Here is a 16,377-nt window from a genome sequence, read left to right on the forward strand (position 1 = left end):
GCCAGGTGATCGGCATGGTTTTTTTTTTGTCTTTACTTTTGTCTTTGGTAGGGGTTGAAATTAAACGGGGTTGGGATTGGGGTTGTATTTTGCCGATGGGGCTGTAGGGACTATTTACTAATTTCGGTGAATGGATGATTGTATGAGATGGGATGTATAAGTGTGCTATTTCCCCCGGACTGGGGTCTTGACTTGAACTTGTTGGTTGTATACCTATCTATACCTATATCTATCTACAGCTAGATCTACAGCTAGATCTGTGTCGATGAAGCTGGTTATTGCTATCGCATAGCATACCTATCTAACTACCTACTACCTATAATGAATCGATATTTCCGTGAATGAGCTCACCCCTTGTTTCTACACATTCACCTACACATTAATTCTCCTCAAATCGAGGCCATACACCCTCGCAAACCTACAAGCTGCAAACAGAAATCTACACACGAAAGCTACAAGCAACACCAAAAGCACCAAAATGACAACCCACGACCAACAACCCCTCTTCACCTTCCCAAACTACACCAACGAAATCCCCTTCCCCGACCTCGACCTCGACCTCAATCTCAATGACGTGTTCGCGCCGGGCATACTCGAGTCCCAAGCGCCGTGGGACCTGAACCTGCTAGACATGCCGGGAAAACCTTCGGGTGATTTCCCCGTGCCGAATGACTTTGGGTTTAATTATCCGGTGGATTTGGTGGAGTTGGGAGGCTTAGACTTGGGGTTTGAGGGGGAGGAGATTACTGCTAGGTATGTTTTTTTTCTGGGTTTTAATCTTCTTTTTTCTGAGGTTTTGGGTATTTGGTGATTTGGGGTGGTGGATTGGGATATGGGACTTGTCCTGATTCTCATTCTACCCTACATTTCACACCCATACCCATACATAATCCCCAAACCAAAAAGAAAAGAAAACAGACAACTAACAAAAAGCCCACAGCCACCCACAAGACCCAATCCACACCCAAAATACAATCAACACCCTCCTCCGCACAACCACCTACCAAGCCACCCAACGAGCCCTCTACATGACCACCCCAACCCCACAAACAACCACAAACTCCCCCCACAACGCCCTCTACTCACCCTGTTCACCCACAAGCTCCCACAGTAATCCCTCCGACACAATATCCATTTCCACCAGCGACACCGACAGCATCTCCTTCGGACCACGGACACCCCCACCCCATACACCAATCTACAACAACTATGACTACAACGATCCCACTGCCAGGAAACGGAAAGCGTCTACCGAAATAGATCTAGAGGGGATCCACACATATCATTACACGATACCTTCACGACCGGGTGGTGGGGAGGGTGAATTCTCGGTCGGCGTTTTGGCCGAGGAAGATTCCTTCTACCCGAAACGCCGACGTTCTTCCGTTCCAGACAGGGATCAAGAACAATCACAATCACAATCTCGATCTGAATCTCAAGGAGAGGAAGAAGAAGATCAAGATATATTCACACCCCTAGAAATGCCCGATGGCAGTACGCGCTTCACCTCCAATTGGTTACCGGTGGACTCGTCCGGGGGATTTACGATTTGTCCTGATCCGTTGGCGGGGGTTATGGGGGAGGCGTTTGTGAGGGTTGGTGGTTGAATGATCGCATATCTGATTGGGAAGAAATTAAATCAATCATGCCATACTATTATTGCGGTATTTAATTTACTGTGGTTTGGTATGCAGCTACCTAGTGACTACTCTATGGAGTACGCTATGCGCTATGGTACATACGCTACGCGGCGTGACGTGACGCTACTCCGGAGTATGTTGTGGTGCGGTGCTCGGGGCTTGGCCGAGACAATCTATTCTAGTCTTCCATCTTCTATGGATAGTGATCGCATCATCTCTGTGAGGATGATTATGCCTACGGCGGATGGATGGATGGATCCCTTGGGATTTTTCTGTGGATGGATGTGAAGACCAAGTCGACTGGGGTTGTGGTTGCCGACGGCGGGGCCGTCGGCGATATCTCCGTCGTATTTCTACTCCGTTGACTCCGTACTCCGTCTGGATGGGGCCGACTTGACATCATTGGTGTCTTGTATATTGTATAGCCTATGCTATAGTCATGGTATAAATCAATATGCTATGTATTTGACATGTGTTACTCTCCCAAACACCTGAATAATTGCCCCTGCATGCGCCACCTGAGATTGCCAACATTCGTCATTCATAAGACCGTAACTCGGACAGTGTAAATCGGGGAATCTTGAAATGAAAATAAAAAGGTTGATGTCATGTAGATTCGCTCTTGACTGCCGACGACGTGCACTTGTTCGAAAACACCGGAAACTCCAGTTTGCGCCCGATATATTGAAATAACTCCGCGATGAATTCCTTCTCGATCATCCCCGGCGAAAACGCGTCGAATGCTGTGCGGAGAACGAACATGATCCGGGACATCAGATACCCCGGGATGTTGTTGATGTAATATTTCATGCTACGACAGATGTCGCATGCAAATTGGTACCGCTGTTGCGGGCCGAGCACGCTGACGAGGCCGCTATCCGAGGCCGACACGACCAGTGACAATGCCCAGTAGAAACACATCGAAGTTGCCAAAAGAATATCGGGATAGTGCAAGACCTTGGCGACCGTGACAGACATGGAGCTGGTGTTGCGATATCGGAAGACCGGAAAGTCGTCTTTGGACTCGGTGTCGTGCACTTCCCATGCCGTGCCCGAAGGATATGTGTCGGCGTATACGGCTTTCCACATATCTAGGCGCGCCTGAAGCTCGGTTGCTTGCTGCCAAATGGAGCTCTGCATCCCGGTCAGCTCGAACGTGCATGCGGCTGCTTTGTCTACCATGGCGCCGAATTCATCGATCCGAGAAAGATAACCGGGAATATCAACTGCAACGTCTAGGAGATGGTGCAGGATATCCTTGGCCGGTGCATCGCCCGCCCAGGGAACAGTCAACCAATCCTTGGACGCCAGGAAACTCGGTTTACGATGAACCAGTGCTGCCGTGACCTGAATGCCCAGTATTAGTCTCTAGCAACTGTAGCAAGATCTGCCGTCATACCCAATATAGCCGAAGATCAACGAATAGAGAGCGCTCAATTCCATAGCGATGTCGATAAGCTGACCGTGTACGTAAAAGCTCTAAGCCGCCGAGCTGGTGTCTGAAAATAGAGTCTTTGGACGTTTGCTTGAAGGCCTGGGAAGACGTGAGCACAGGGAACCCAATACAGCGGCCGTAACTTACCTCTGTGATAGTCGACAACAGCACCACTACGAGGACCTCGGTAGATTTGTTCCCGTCGGCGTCATATAGCGCAGCTTGGAGTTGCCGGAGCGTTCGGACGTATTTGGCATGTCCCGCTAGCTCGACTGACCGGTTACCGTCGCGCCGACCGGCAAATGTAAGCGCGGTCGCCTCGAAGGCGTTGCACAGCATGGGTGAGATCATCCGCATCTCCGATGCTTCCCTTAAGGCAATGGTGCCACCGTATTTCCGGTGGTCGTCGGGACTGAAATTACGGATCAGTCGGTCGACAAACAACTCCATCACGGTGGAGGCAAGGTTCGGGTCATTTAAGATCGCTTTTTGGCGCGATAATGACGTGGGGGAAGCTTTAGACAGAGGATTAATACTGGTGGACAACATAGCGAGACCAATTAGGACAGAGCTGTGGCGGTCGAAATTACGGTTGTAATTCGGATCAAGGGTACATACATTCTCTCTGCGACCCAGTACGATCCCCTGTACTCACCCCTGAAGGGTCGGGAGAATATCGTGTATGTCTGGGATGCGCTGCCTGGTCACCTTGTCCTTCAGCATCGTCGCTGTCATTGGGTTTAATTTGGTATAAAGAGCTACTGCCGGTTTCTTCAGCTTTTACGGGGGGTAGGTGGGCCAATTGACGGGCCTCTGCGAGCTGCCGCTTGAGACTCTCGCATGTTTGCATAAGGTTCTCGATCAGGGCGGATTGTTCGATATAGTGTCGGTCCTTTTTGCTGGTTCCATATTCGCACTCCGAGGGCGTTCCCCGAAGACAGCAGGCACCGCATGGTTTCACCCGGTCGCACTGCAGAACCAATTAGATCTTATTAGTCGAAACGTCAGAGAATCAGTGTCAGCCCAATAGGGCGCTGCACTTTAAATTGCAACGGCCAGCGAAGCCACCAAGAACCTGGACAGATGTGGAAATTTACCTTGACTTTGCGTTTGTGGCAGTTTAAGCATGAATAAGTGGGGCGGATCTTCTTTCGCGCCCCCAGCTTAGCTGTCAAATTCGGGTTGGGTTGATCATTGCTCTGCCGGTCGCCATACTCGCTGCTCATGGTATACAGATTGCTGTGATTCGAAAGGCTTTGTTCGGTGAAAAGAAGCTCTCTTCAAATGGACCGAGCCGCCGCCCAAGTAATTATGGTGTGGAAAGCAACGGAAAGGCTATTGGGGCAGTTAGTAAGAGATGGGGGCGTAAACTCTACCTTAGGTCGCACGCTAGTTGGGCTCCTTCATGCACAGTCACTTGTGGATCTGGCGAAATAATTGGAGAATCCAGACACCGAATGACGACTAGACCTGACAGGCAAGACAGGTCCCAGTCAAGATTCCTTCGCTCCTGTTGCTTGATGCGATCGTGGATCCATGGTACACCGAAAGCCTATCTTTTGAAGAATTCCACACATTATGTCAACCAATTTCTCCAGACCATGGGACCGCTTCCTCAAGCAGTGGTTCGTTGCAGGGGTCTGAGTCCGTGGCGGACGCGGTGGATCGATCGCTGGTGGACTCCAAAACGTATGCGCTTCCGGCGCTGGTGACATGTCATCACAGGAAAGAACAAAAAAAAAAAAAAAATTGGACTCGTATCTGCAGGTAAATAATTGGTGCAGAATCACGTAAAAATGCGTCCAGGTCTGCACGCTATTGGATACCAGTGTACATCACTGCTTCCCGTGTCGTGCCATGTTCAGTAACTCTCCAATAATTCACTGCATTATTAGGGGGAACGAAGGGTCCGGCATCCTCGAGGGTCAGACCTTCGAGCGACTTGCAGGTGATCGGCGTTTTAGCTCGTTCATCCGTTGGAGTCTTGGAGATCGTCCCCAGAGGCGGTGTTAAAGCTTGGCTTTTTCGAATCAACCACCTCGGTCGGAGGAGACTATTTGGAGGACTGGGTACAGACATGCGATCCATCTCAAAAGCCATCAGGCAGCGTTCACGGTCTGGATGGATTGAAAGGCTAGCTCATTCGTCAATCAGCACTTCCATGCTGAGCATGGCTGCCTTTCCTGCAGCGTGATCATCCCGAAAGCTTATCGCAGTCTTTGCAGCACACTGTGTTTCAACTGGCATGCCGTGAATCCTCCTTCCGTCGATAACAGCTGCGGGCGTGGTATGTTCTCCCTTGCGGGTGAGCAACGGAAATGCTGAACGGTGCGCTTGGAATGGTGGGATCCTTTCGGCCGGGAACACCTAAAAAGATATTATCAACTGCCAAGTGACTATTTGGTCGTCAGCGTTTCGATTGCGAAGATACCTTGGGATAAAGTCATTGTCTGCAAAGAAAGCCTCACTGTTCATACTGTCAACCAGTCTTGGTTAGGTATCACAAGGCTGGGGATGCAGGCATGGCATCGTGTAGATCCCGAAGGAATGGGTTGCATTGTACGGACGGACAGACTTCGGAGTACTATCGGGAAACAATAAAAATGTTCGGTTTTGGACAAAGCAGCTACCCTGTGCCCCACAAATAGTTTCTGCACGTTTGGGATCCAGCATGAGTGACTGGGGGTTGAAGGGTGACGGAAGTGGTTGTTGCAAGACACGAGCCGATCACCTGCCCTTTCAAATATTAAGTAGCAGTCGTTACATCCCTCGCGTCACGAATGCCCAACCACCCATGTCACTGAGTTTCTGGTAGACACGTGTTGTAAGAAACCGCAAATTATATACGGAGTAGAGTGTTCTGATTTTTAAGTGGAATATAATATTCACACAGCTAGAGCATGGAGGCTTCCGAGCTGTACTGCTTCTATTAAATCACCAAATCTAAATTACAGGCCATGACATATACAACCATCACTCCGTGGGTTCCCATGGAGTCCCAGATGCCTCGATAATAATAGTACCACGCTGGTTGACAGCCCTTACAGCGCGACAGAGTGAACAATGTACAAAGACTCGCATCGATGCGATCGACACATCCCTGCAGTTGCTTGTAGGTCGCTCGAGGCACAAACGAGTATGTTGGGGAGACCTTGAAGACTCCCCTAGGGCACAAGGTCAGCGACGTTCTAAGTGGAGCATCAAAGATAGGATCTTATTTACCTAGTAATGGTGGTGTCGGGCGTAATGGCGCCTGGCATAAGCCGACGAGGATGGAGTCGCACTGGAAGATGGGATCGCGCTAGAGGTAGGGGAAGGAGTAATACTAGCGCTGCTGGAAGCAGCGCCAGAACCGCCAGAACCCAGCTTGCCGACACCCGCGTTGGCCTTAACATAGGAGGGCACCTTATCCGTGGTCATGGCCTTAGTATCACCCTCGCCCTTAGGCCAGCCAGAGAGAACAGCTTCGTCATTGCCAGACAGTTCGCCGGAACTGGTCAGCTCATTGGCAATGCAAGGACGGCCGAGCGCAGAGGTGCAGGAAGATGCGTCCTGAGCGTTCACGGCAAAAGTGGAGCCTGGCGTATCCTCGGGGTTCATAGGCGTCTTGACATTGGAGAAAACGTTGCCCTCAATAAGTACATTAGCCCCCTCACCGACGTCAAAGGCGTGACCGCTGTTGTTCTCCCAAAAGTTGTTGTATGCGTGCCAATGGCTATCGAACTCGATCTTAGGAGAACGGCCAGACGTGTGGTGGATGTAGTTGTTAGCAAAAGTGATTTGATCGCCCTTGCCATAGCCGAGCCTGTAGGTAATTAGTGCCCGTTGCGGTGGTCCAGCCTTAGGATTATCATCACTTACACAGACCAGTAGTGGTGTCCATCGCACGAGGCAGACCACTTAGTCTGACCATCAAACTCACTGTTGGAGACAGTGACGCCGCCGCCTATTGATTTGGTAAGTCTTTGTCTGACCAACGTTTGGTTCTGCCGCCCGCGATACATACTAGATTCGTAGCCAGTTACAAACATCTGACGGCCAACCAGGGAGACCTTGACATGGTCGACCCAGATCTTGTCCGTGCCATCTAGCGAAATAGCATCACCACCCCAGATGTACTGGGGGTTCAGCTCGGTGATGTGAACGTTCTGAATGATGATGTTGCTGACGCCATTTACCAACCTCAGACCCTTACCACGGATCACACCAGCGTCTCCAACACCAATGATGGTCTTGTCAGAGGCGACCTCCATGCCCTCAAGACCGGCATTGTCGTATGTGCACGTCGTAGCAGGGTAGGAACCGCACCAGTCAGAACCCTCGGTTTTGATTGCATTCTGGCCAGCATCGCCGCAGGTGTTGGAGTCCGGGATACAGCATTCGCAGTCGGTACAAGTGTCCTCAGTACCGATGAAGTTGAACTCCTTGTCGATCACGATCACTCGGGGGTTAGGGTCGGCTAGCCATTCCTTGAGCTCATTGGTGTCCTTGGGCGCCGCAGGAGCAGCGTTACCACCGCCAGTGGTTCCGCTGGCGAAGCCAAACGGAGTGCCGACCACACTTTGGGCCCGGGCAGATGCACCCAGCAGGGCAGCTGCCGTCAAGAGAGGATGGAGGAGGACCATTTCGAAAGGGAGTATGGCCAACAGAAAACGCAGATTCAATACTTAAACGACAGAAACAAACTGTACCAGCAGTTTTGATATGAGGAATAAATTGGGAAGATTGAAAAGGGAGTGTAAACTAGCAGTCTTTCAGGGTATCCATGGATATGATTGTGGATTTATATGCTGCCATAGGAGATTGCACTGGTAGAATGACGACTGCTCTCAAATTACCGAGAACATTCCTCCACCAATTGCGCAGAATATAGCATCCTTAAACCGCCAAGCGGACCCTGTTAGAGATTGATGGAACGTGCTGCATGGTGAAACTGGACCGGCTGGTGGACTAAAGGAAATGTTTCCCTGTACTGCAGTTTTCCCGGTCGATCACTCTTGCTGTGTCCCTGTCGGCAGTACTTCTTGATATTTTAAGGTGCAGTTAATTAACTGACTGTAGATATAAAAGGTGATCAAGAGTGTCAAGAGGGCAGAGCAGGTCCTCTGTTATTACCAGGCATGAGCGATAACATGGTGGTTGTCTCGAGTCAGGGACTGCCTATGATTTCCACATTGGGATTGTGTTGGTGGAGAAAAGTGGAAGATCGTCAGGGCGAGTACACTCAGTAGTTAGAATAGCAGTTGGTCCGCCCGCACTGGACCCAATCCGCTAGGTTAGATACGCCTGGTCCATTTGAACAGCATCCTTTTCTCTGAGGCCGCCCGTATAAGCATAGATATCCATTCCATGGAGGACAAGGGTGGCGATGCATTGCCGATCTTTAACTGACTGAGATTCACCCCACTCTTTAGGTCCCAGAACAATCAATCCCTCACAACCCCGGGAGTGCGCAACGGGTGTGGCACATTGCTATGGATGGATTGGCAGCGATCATAATTATCTCTGCAGCTGTGCTTAGCAAGTTAAGCCACCAACCAACGGAGGTGATCGCGAAAGGGAGATTAAGCTGTTCGCCCAACATGAGTGATGCGACAAATTGCTCTATTAGAGCTTGCAATCCTAGCCTTGCCTAAATATCGGTAGAACTTGCTATGGTGAGAAAATCTGGCAGATAGGATCACGTATGGAGAGTACCTAGCCGGCGAGGCCCAATCCCTCAACGAACGGTATGAGGTGGATATAAGGTGGATAGCGACTGGATCCTATGCCGATCTCTTCATATGAGTGTCCCCAGAATTAATTGCCCAGCACTTTGGGATAAAGATCACCAAATGAGGGAATTTCATGGAAGGTTCTAAAGGGTCAGGCCATTTTCAGGAGTCTCGGTCGTTCTTATTCAAGATTTGAGGTCATATAAGCGGTGCATGTCCTTGTCCCAGCACTAGTCACTTTCTGCCTTCATTGAGTAATGGATGACACAGTATGTAATCTCGGTGTTTTGGATGCATTATACAATGCTGACTTTTGGCCGAGGGAGGACATGCGAATGCAGCAAGGATATAGAAAAGATTTGGCTAGAAGCAATCTTTAGTAACTACTGGCCTTTTCAGATCAGGGTAGAAGGAGGGGAAGTGCAGGATGAATATTAATATGAAAGGAATACTTCGCTGGGGTACGGAGGCGCATCGGGATTGAGAGCTTTTCGGAGCGATGAATGGTCGGTACTCTGTGCAAGGATACAAGGATCCTCTACAAGAAATGTAACCTTGAAGGATCTCCACTGTCCCCACTAGGTAAAAATATTATATACCGACCTCATGGCATTAAGGCCTATTAAAAAGCTTGTCGTAGCATTGGGTGTTACTTAAATGTCTTGAAACATGTAAATGTAATTTTCCTTCGTGGCATTTTAATACAGTGTCTGTAACCTTATCTGACAAGTCAAGAGTACGCGTACATCGCCAAAAGGACAAGACGGATGCAGTCCTCCGCGAGGGCTTACCTCAGACTGATTACCATATCAGCTACGAAGGTCTGTTCGTTGTCTACCTTGGTCTCAGTCCAGAAGGTAACAGCAATCTCTGGGTAGTCAAACCACCAAGGACCTTGTAAGGTACATGATGTGCATATGCTCCAAGGTACTCATGCACATTGTATAAAACGGTGAGCGAAGGGCAATGCTCCTAAGGGTCAACATTCGCCCTTTCTCGCGGCTACCATGTCTTCCTTTGATGCTCACAACGTTGACCTCGACACGGCTAGCCAGGCGGACATCCTCTGCTATCTGGCGCTGTCCGAGAATGACTACAACGGCCACCTCGGCGCCCGCATATCTTCTATATTCGTTATTTTCATCACCTCAACCTTTTTCACCGTGTTCCCCGTAATTGCCAAACGAGCTCCGGGGTTGAAGATCCCCTACCATGTTTACCTCTTCGCCAGATACTTCGGCACAGGCGTCATAGTTGCTACAGCGTTCATCCACCTACTGGATCCCGCATACAGCAGCATCGGCCCGAACTCATGTATCGGAGTGTCCGGACACTGGGGAGACTACTCATGGTGTGCGGCTATAGTCCTCGTCTCCGTCGTAACCATCTTCCTCTTGGACTTAGGCGCCGAAGTATACGTAGAGTACAAATACGGCGTCCAACGGAACGACGACGCCACAGAGGCCTTCATCACACACTCCTGCGCTTCGGATTCAGACAGTACATCTCATGCCGTGGAGTCCGGCACGCCGATCCGCAAAAGCACCGACATTCACACGGAAGTGGCCTCGGTACGTTCCGAGCGGGCATTCCGACAAGAAATCGCAGCCTTCCTGATCCTCGAGTTCGGAATCATATTCCACTCCGTCATAATTGGTCTGAACCTGGGCGTGACAGGCGAAGAATTCACGACTCTGTATCCTGTTCTGGTCTTTCATCAAGCCTTTGAAGGTCTAGGGATTGGTGCGCGTATGTCAGCGCTCCATTTTGGATCCCGTCGGTGGCTGCCGTGGGTGCTGTGTCTTTTGTATGGACTAACGACGCCCATTTCTATCGCTATTGGACTTGGGGTGCGGACGTCGTATAACCCGGGATCCAAGACGGCGATGATCGTCCAGGGTGTGCTGGATGCGATTTCTGCGGGGGTTTTGATTTATAGTGGACTGGTGGAATTATTGGCGAGGGACTTTTTGTTTGATCCCGACCGGACAAAGAGGAGATCGCATTTGTTTGTCATGGTGGGATGCATGTTGTTGGGAGCGGGGATCATGGCATTACTTGGGAAGTGGGCGTAAAAAGAATGCGAAAGAATCGGTAAAGGAGAGCTGAAGGAAAGGCGACGATCATCGAGGACAACAAATAGGGCGGACTAGTCAGGTGGGGTCAGAGAAACGAGAGAGTTTGCTACGAATTTTACACACCCTTTTCTTCAAATACGACCAGTTGTACGTATGTATCGGTAATATAACATGGTGACTGCCTAATTTGAATGCAGATGGACAGTTCATGCATGATGGACGTGCGTATATTAAGCCTTCACCACCGCCTTTCTCTCCTTCTCCTCTCTCTACGTCTAGGAATCATGGCTTCAGCTCGGCCCCCGGCCATGGATCACAGTCGTTTTTATCACATACCTTTTCCCACACTCAGATGAGTTCACCATCGACAACACTATAATTTATACATCTGCTGTGTAACCATGGGCAAACACAGCCCCCAAGCTACGCAAAGAGCTCCGACTCTCAACGAAGCCCTAGACTTCATCGAACAAACCTATAAAGAATCGAAGTTGATCATCGTCGGCTGTCTAGCATCCTGGACACTCTGTCGACTGAACTTCCGTTTCGTTTGGCTACTCATCATCCTAGCCTTCTGCCGCACGCACTACCAAGTATCCGTTCGACGGATCGAGCGCGCCATCCGAGACGAACTCCGTCGATACCACTCACAAAAGGTCCTACAGCGTGGTGAAAGCGTAGAATGGGTAAACGAAGTCCTCGGGCGAGCATGGCACCTCTACCAACGCCAGATCTGTAAACGGATCGTTCAATACGTCAACGCCGGACTGGCCCAACGCAGCGAAGATTCATCCCCTCAGAAACTGGTCATTCATTCCTTGGCTGTCGTGGAACAGCCGCTCCGATTTACAAAAGTGATGGCCTACTCCAAACCTCAGTCGCGCAATTTGATCTTCGAAGGACACTTCTGTATCGATCTCCGACCACCGGACGACCAGAGAATGCACCTGCTGGACCTTGTGCACAGCGATGAGCCGCTCATCGATCTGGCCATTGTACATGAAAAGCCAGACCGCAAGAACCATGATCTCGTAGTGCATGTGAGACAGGTTACAGGAACGGGGATAGTACGCTTAGAAATCGACCTTGAGAGTCTGGAGCCACATATTCTACAGCCGCAGATTGAGCTGCAGGATCATCCCCATATCGACTGCACCATCAAGACAGTGAGTCAACATCACTTTCCCTTTCACTTTGCGCATCACGTCGACTGGCGGAGGGCGGTGGAGAAGCAAATTCGCGAGGGGCTGGGATGGGCGTTCCACCGACCTTTACCGCTTCCGTTTCACTTTTTCGGCGAGAAATTCTTGATCAGGATGATGACGTGGTGGTGGCAGCTGAGTCGGGCCGTTCATGATTAGTCGTCGGTAATGAATAATGAATTATTGATATCCTCCTTGGGGAAAAAGTGGCAACCGAACAATAAGAGTGTTATTGGTTCGTTTGGTACCGAGAAAGCCGAGTCCAAGTGGGCCCGTTGCCTCGTAGGGCTGAATGGTTGGGGATGAGAAAAAGTGCTGCCTAGAGAACTCCTCCCTCGTACTCCGTATTGCAAATTACACTGGTAACTTCCAACGCAAGGAGGAAATAAAATCATCCATGCCGCCAATCCCTGCCAGAACGGTTTGCTTTACAGTGGTTGACGGAGTTTTTTTTCCAGTGGAGTGACAGGAGACTCCCGCGCGTTCCAACCCTTGGTTCTATCCAAGGGGGAAAAGCCAATTTTAGAACCGACAAAGGGTGCTTCAATAATTAGCCAATAATAGAACAATGCTTCTTTTAATAATGCTGCAATAAAGGGGCTTGTATTGCACTGTATTGATTCTTAGACAATGGACTCAAGTATGTACGTATTTATATACAGTACAATGCAGAGCACATGACATACCCCCCTGGTCCCCATCTAATTACCCGATCAGGGAAGTGAATCTCTCGGCCAGAAGCCTCGTCCGAAGATACCGATTCAGGTCTATCAGTCCGAGTTCATTACTGCCAATTTAAAACCATTTTGAATTCCTACTGATTCGGTTCCCGTGTAGGGTAATCTAACTCAATTGGTTCTGGCAGGAGCTGTATACTATCAAAAGTATTTACTACAGGCATAAACAACATCGCTGCTCTCGCGCCTTGCTGTCACAGAAGGAGGCTGTTACAGCACTAGCCTGTTCAACTATCTGATGGCGGCTGAGCCAGGTAGAATGGAGGAGCACTGATGACCAACAACCCCGCATGAAGCAGATGTCCGGCTACTCACTGAGCAATAGAAATTAATGGTATTGGTATTGGGACAAAGTAATGCTGGGTCTGAGGTATGGGGTGTTACGGGAGGATCCATTGTAGGCGATGTACATGCTGGGTGTTACTCTTCACTCAAAGCTCATGTTGTGAGAGGACTAAACGGTATGGAAAGCTAGACGCTAGCAAATGTTCAAGGTGGCATCACCCGAGATATTCCACGAGATGTTCTCGCCACACGGATTCTCCGTCACCGAGTTGCTGTTGACCTCCAGGCTGATGGAGATGTCGCTGGTGATGGGGAACTCGTCCCGGGCAGAGATCCGCACCTCACCGCCCCCATTCACCGTACCCCCGAGAATTGACAGCCCGTAGCAGTTCTCAATCAGGATCGCGTTGTTCTCGTTATCCGCCAGGTCAACATTGGCAATCTCCGCGCCGCCAGACTGCGACACGCAGAAGATACCGCGCCCACCGCCGCGCGAGATAACGTTGTCGATAAACACATTGGTCGTGTAGCTGCCGTCCGCAAGCTGGCCGTTGTTGTTGGCCATACGGAAGGTCGCGTATCCATTCCCAGCGGCCACGTTGTCGCCGTCGACGGTCCCGATCTGCGCGTTGGTCGTGGTCTGCAACAGCAGGCCGCATTCGCCGACATCCCGCGCAATCACCTGGTTGATGGTGAGGCCGTCGATGTTCCAGGTTTCGACGGCGTGGCTGCCCGCGCCCGTCACGCTGATGACGTCCATGCTGACGTCGGCGTTGGCCGCCTCATCGCGTTCGAACCGGATGCCCAGCCCGCCGCTGAGGTTCATCGTGATCTCGCCGAGGGACAGCCCCGTGACGCCGTAGAAGCGCATGCCGAAGTAGGGTGCCCCGGTGAGGCTGAGGTAGGGAATCTGCACGTCCGTCGTGTCGAGCGATTCGATCGAGCCGCGGCCGTTGCTGGCGACGTCGATTGTGCCGCAGCCTTCGAAAATCTTCCCGCTGCTGATGCTGATGACGCCCTCGCCGATGGACCCGGAAGCAATCACCGAGAGACGCTGGCCCTTGCCGATGGTATCCAGGGCTGTCTGGATCGCGGTGTAGTAGTCTGATCCGGCGTAGACCTCCTCCGAGCCTACGGTGGCCGTGTAGGAGCCGTCGGCGCCGTCGACGGTGGCATCGGGGGTGCCGGAACCGCACTGGGCAGAGACTGTGGAGGCCAAGGCCAACGTGGCTGTGATGAGGGAGAACCAGTGCATGGTGATCCTGTTGACTCAGTGGTTGCAGATGAGAGTGTCAGGTAGAGTTTGGGATGCCGGTTTTGCTACGGAGGGAAAGGGTTTATATATGCCCTCCCCTCAGGAGGATTTCCATGTCCACGGCAGAGGAAATCCTTCCACCGTCCCACCGGAGGAAACTGCCTCCACTCGGAGTAGTGCTCATCCATCGGGCAAGAAGGTTAAAACCGAGATCCTTGTCGCGGAGCCATTTCTCCGCTTTTCTCCCTGTTTGGCCCGGATCCTCAATTTTCCTAAGACCGACCTGCGCTATACGCCTTGGCGGGGCCGGGATAAAACCAATCCGATTGCAGATCACAATCTTCTGGATCGGGGGGGGGGCTGCTTGAAGAGGCGCGTAAGGAGTTAACTTGGACGCATGCTGTTCCTCCTCGCCGAGTGTTGGAGACGGCGGTTCGTCAGGAACGTCTTAGGCATCGGTATAACGAGGATTACCCCCGAGAAGACGTCGGTTGAAAGGGAATTCGAGGTTTCTGCTGCAGCATTTTATGCGCCTGAGGCATATACTGACTCGCAGCGTTGGCTTGGCACAGTCTCCGCTCCATAATATATACTCCGCATCTTGGCATAGAAGCGTCTGAGACGTCACAATGGTGATCATAATCCTCTTCCGGCTTGCACACTCGGTGGCTCGGGCTTTTGATCCCCGAAGAGGATGCCCTCCTCGTCGTGGAGTTTACGAAGTATCACGCGAACTGGGTCATCCAGGAAGGATTGACTGGTGTTGAAAGCGATTCACCATGACTGCGTTCTATGACAAACCACGCCGACTCAAGCAGTGTTATTGATGCCATGAATACGGCCACATTGGACCTCAGTGCGGTGCCGAATACCGCTACGGATATTGCGCGGGAAAGAAGGCATGGCAAAGGAGACCGATCCTCAGCCGGCACCGTCATGTGTGCTGTGCAAAGGACACACTGAATAGAGCATGCCTGTCGGCGCAGAAGGAAGGAAATGGCCAGGACGGAACAGGCCCGACAGAATCGACCTGTTTTTGACTACGAAACAGACGACACCGGAAGGTCGATAATAGGTGCCAGTATAAGAACACAGGAGCATGTCACGATACGTTCAACAAGCCCGATTGGAATACAGGAGAACACTAGCACACTTGGGAGTTCTTAGATGAGCATGGCCTCCAGCCAACCGCGCCCATACAATCTCGGGAAGGCTGCCCGCCCATCCACGCAATGGACTGGACAGGACTGGAAGACGGCGCATAAGAGGCGACGTGCTCTTGCCGAAAGCTCAGCAAACACTAGAAGAAGGAAGGTGATGACGCAACCAGATGAATTAACTCCAGGGAGAAATATGCTGCCGATCTCAAACTTCCTTGAAGCCATGCGCTTCTTATCGACAATGAACAGAAAAAGTACAGTATCAAAACTTCCAATCAATCTAAATCGACCCGGTATGGATTACGTATACGAAAATCTATGCGTACCAGATCGGGCCTCAGTTCACAACACTCAGGAATCAACCCGTAAACCAGAAGGGGAGCTAAAGTTACTAAAGCCACTATGTAGTGAGAATCTCAATTCATACTCGGGTAGACCTTGTAGTAATAATACCTGGGCACTCGTATTTAGTCTTTCTCCCCGTTGCTTTTCTCACCCTTCCGATCGTAGAACCACGGAGGCGTGCAGAGTGATTTTAACACATCTGTATCAAGGCGGGCAATGTTGACTTGGTAATCAGACGAATCTGCGTCTTTACTACTTAATTCAAAAGACTGTTGAACTAGAAGAGAACCGACTGCTAGAGCCGGGGTACTATACTTCACACATTAGGGACGGGTTAGGGTTTTATACCGTTCGCGACGTTGTCCCGGTGGCGATTGCCGACGGGTGGGTCGCAGTGTGCCGAAGTCGATGGCCAAGCAGAAGGGCTGTTCAATAGCTTCGGCAGCGATGACTCGGAAGAGCGTCCTGATGAATAGGTTTGTGTGATTCCTTTACTGATATCCATTCACGTCCATATTGCATGCAT

General features: G+C 50.8%; 7 protein-coding genes across 7 annotated transcripts; 4 read left to right on the forward strand and 3 right to left on the reverse strand.

The window, feature by feature from the left end:
- The first annotated feature begins 40 nt into the window (after positions 1-40).
- F9C07_2278292 (uncharacterized protein) lies at positions 41-2,031 on the forward strand. Its single transcript, XM_041290333.2, has 2 exons — positions 41-753; positions 941-2,031. The coding sequence occupies exons 1-2, from the start codon at positions 479-481 to the stop codon at positions 1,605-1,607; spliced, it is 942 nt and encodes a 313-aa protein (XP_041143630.1). The 5' UTR covers positions 41-478; the 3' UTR covers positions 1,608-2,031.
- Positions 2,032-2,246: 215 nt separating this feature from the next.
- F9C07_1917 (putative C6 finger domain protein) lies at positions 2,247-4,301 on the reverse strand (the record flags this gene model as incomplete). Its single annotated transcript, XM_041290343.1, has 5 exons — positions 2,247-2,987; positions 3,040-3,174; positions 3,223-3,590; positions 3,694-4,045; positions 4,173-4,301. The coding sequence occupies 5 exons, from the start codon at positions 4,299-4,301 to the stop codon at positions 2,247-2,249; spliced, it is 1,725 nt and encodes a 574-aa protein (XP_041143631.1).
- Positions 4,302-5,951: 1,650 nt separating this feature from the next.
- F9C07_1348058 (pectin lyase fold/virulence factor) lies at positions 5,952-8,124 on the reverse strand. Its single transcript, XM_071508006.1, has 3 exons — positions 6,937-8,124; positions 6,298-6,880; positions 5,952-6,226 (listed from the first exon to the last, which is right to left on the reverse strand). The coding sequence occupies exons 1-2, from the start codon at positions 7,698-7,700 to the stop codon at positions 6,298-6,300; spliced, it is 1,347 nt and encodes a 448-aa protein (XP_071364071.1). The 5' UTR covers positions 7,701-8,124; the 3' UTR covers positions 5,952-6,226.
- Positions 8,125-9,449: 1,325 nt separating this feature from the next.
- Positions 9,450-11,121, forward strand: F9C07_2278295 (putative high affinity zinc ion transporter). The gene is made up of 2 exons (XM_041285016.2): positions 9,450-11,014; positions 11,065-11,121. The coding sequence occupies exon 1, from the start codon at positions 9,797-9,799 to the stop codon at positions 10,862-10,864; it is 1,068 nt and encodes a 355-aa protein (XP_041143633.1). The 5' UTR covers positions 9,450-9,796; the 3' UTR covers positions 10,865-11,014; positions 11,065-11,121.
- F9C07_2278296 (uncharacterized protein) lies at positions 11,122-12,299 on the forward strand. The gene has a single exon (XM_041285017.2). The coding sequence runs from the start codon at positions 11,269-11,271 to the stop codon at positions 12,226-12,228; it is 960 nt and encodes a 319-aa protein (XP_041143634.1). The 5' UTR covers positions 11,122-11,268; the 3' UTR covers positions 12,229-12,299.
- A 457-nt stretch (positions 12,300-12,756) lies between these two features.
- On the reverse strand, positions 12,757-14,708 carry F9C07_1347810 (ricin B lectin). The gene has a single exon (XM_041285018.2). It carries the CDS (start codon positions 14,344-14,346, stop codon positions 13,285-13,287), a length of 1,062 nt encoding a protein of 353 aa, XP_041143635.1. The 5' UTR covers positions 14,347-14,708; the 3' UTR covers positions 12,757-13,284.
- Positions 14,709-15,399: 691 nt separating this feature from the next.
- F9C07_1348018 (uncharacterized protein) lies at positions 15,400-16,280 on the forward strand. Its single transcript, XM_071508005.1, has one exon. The coding sequence runs from the start codon at positions 15,514-15,516 to the stop codon at positions 16,072-16,074; it is 561 nt and encodes a 186-aa protein (XP_071364072.1). The 5' UTR covers positions 15,400-15,513; the 3' UTR covers positions 16,075-16,280.
- The last annotated feature ends 97 nt before the right edge of the window (positions 16,281-16,377 follow it).

Source organism: Aspergillus flavus, chromosome 2, assembly GCF_009017415.1.
Source record: "Aspergillus flavus chromosome 2, complete sequence".
Taxonomy (NCBI): domain Eukaryota; kingdom Fungi; phylum Ascomycota; class Eurotiomycetes; order Eurotiales; family Aspergillaceae; genus Aspergillus; species Aspergillus flavus.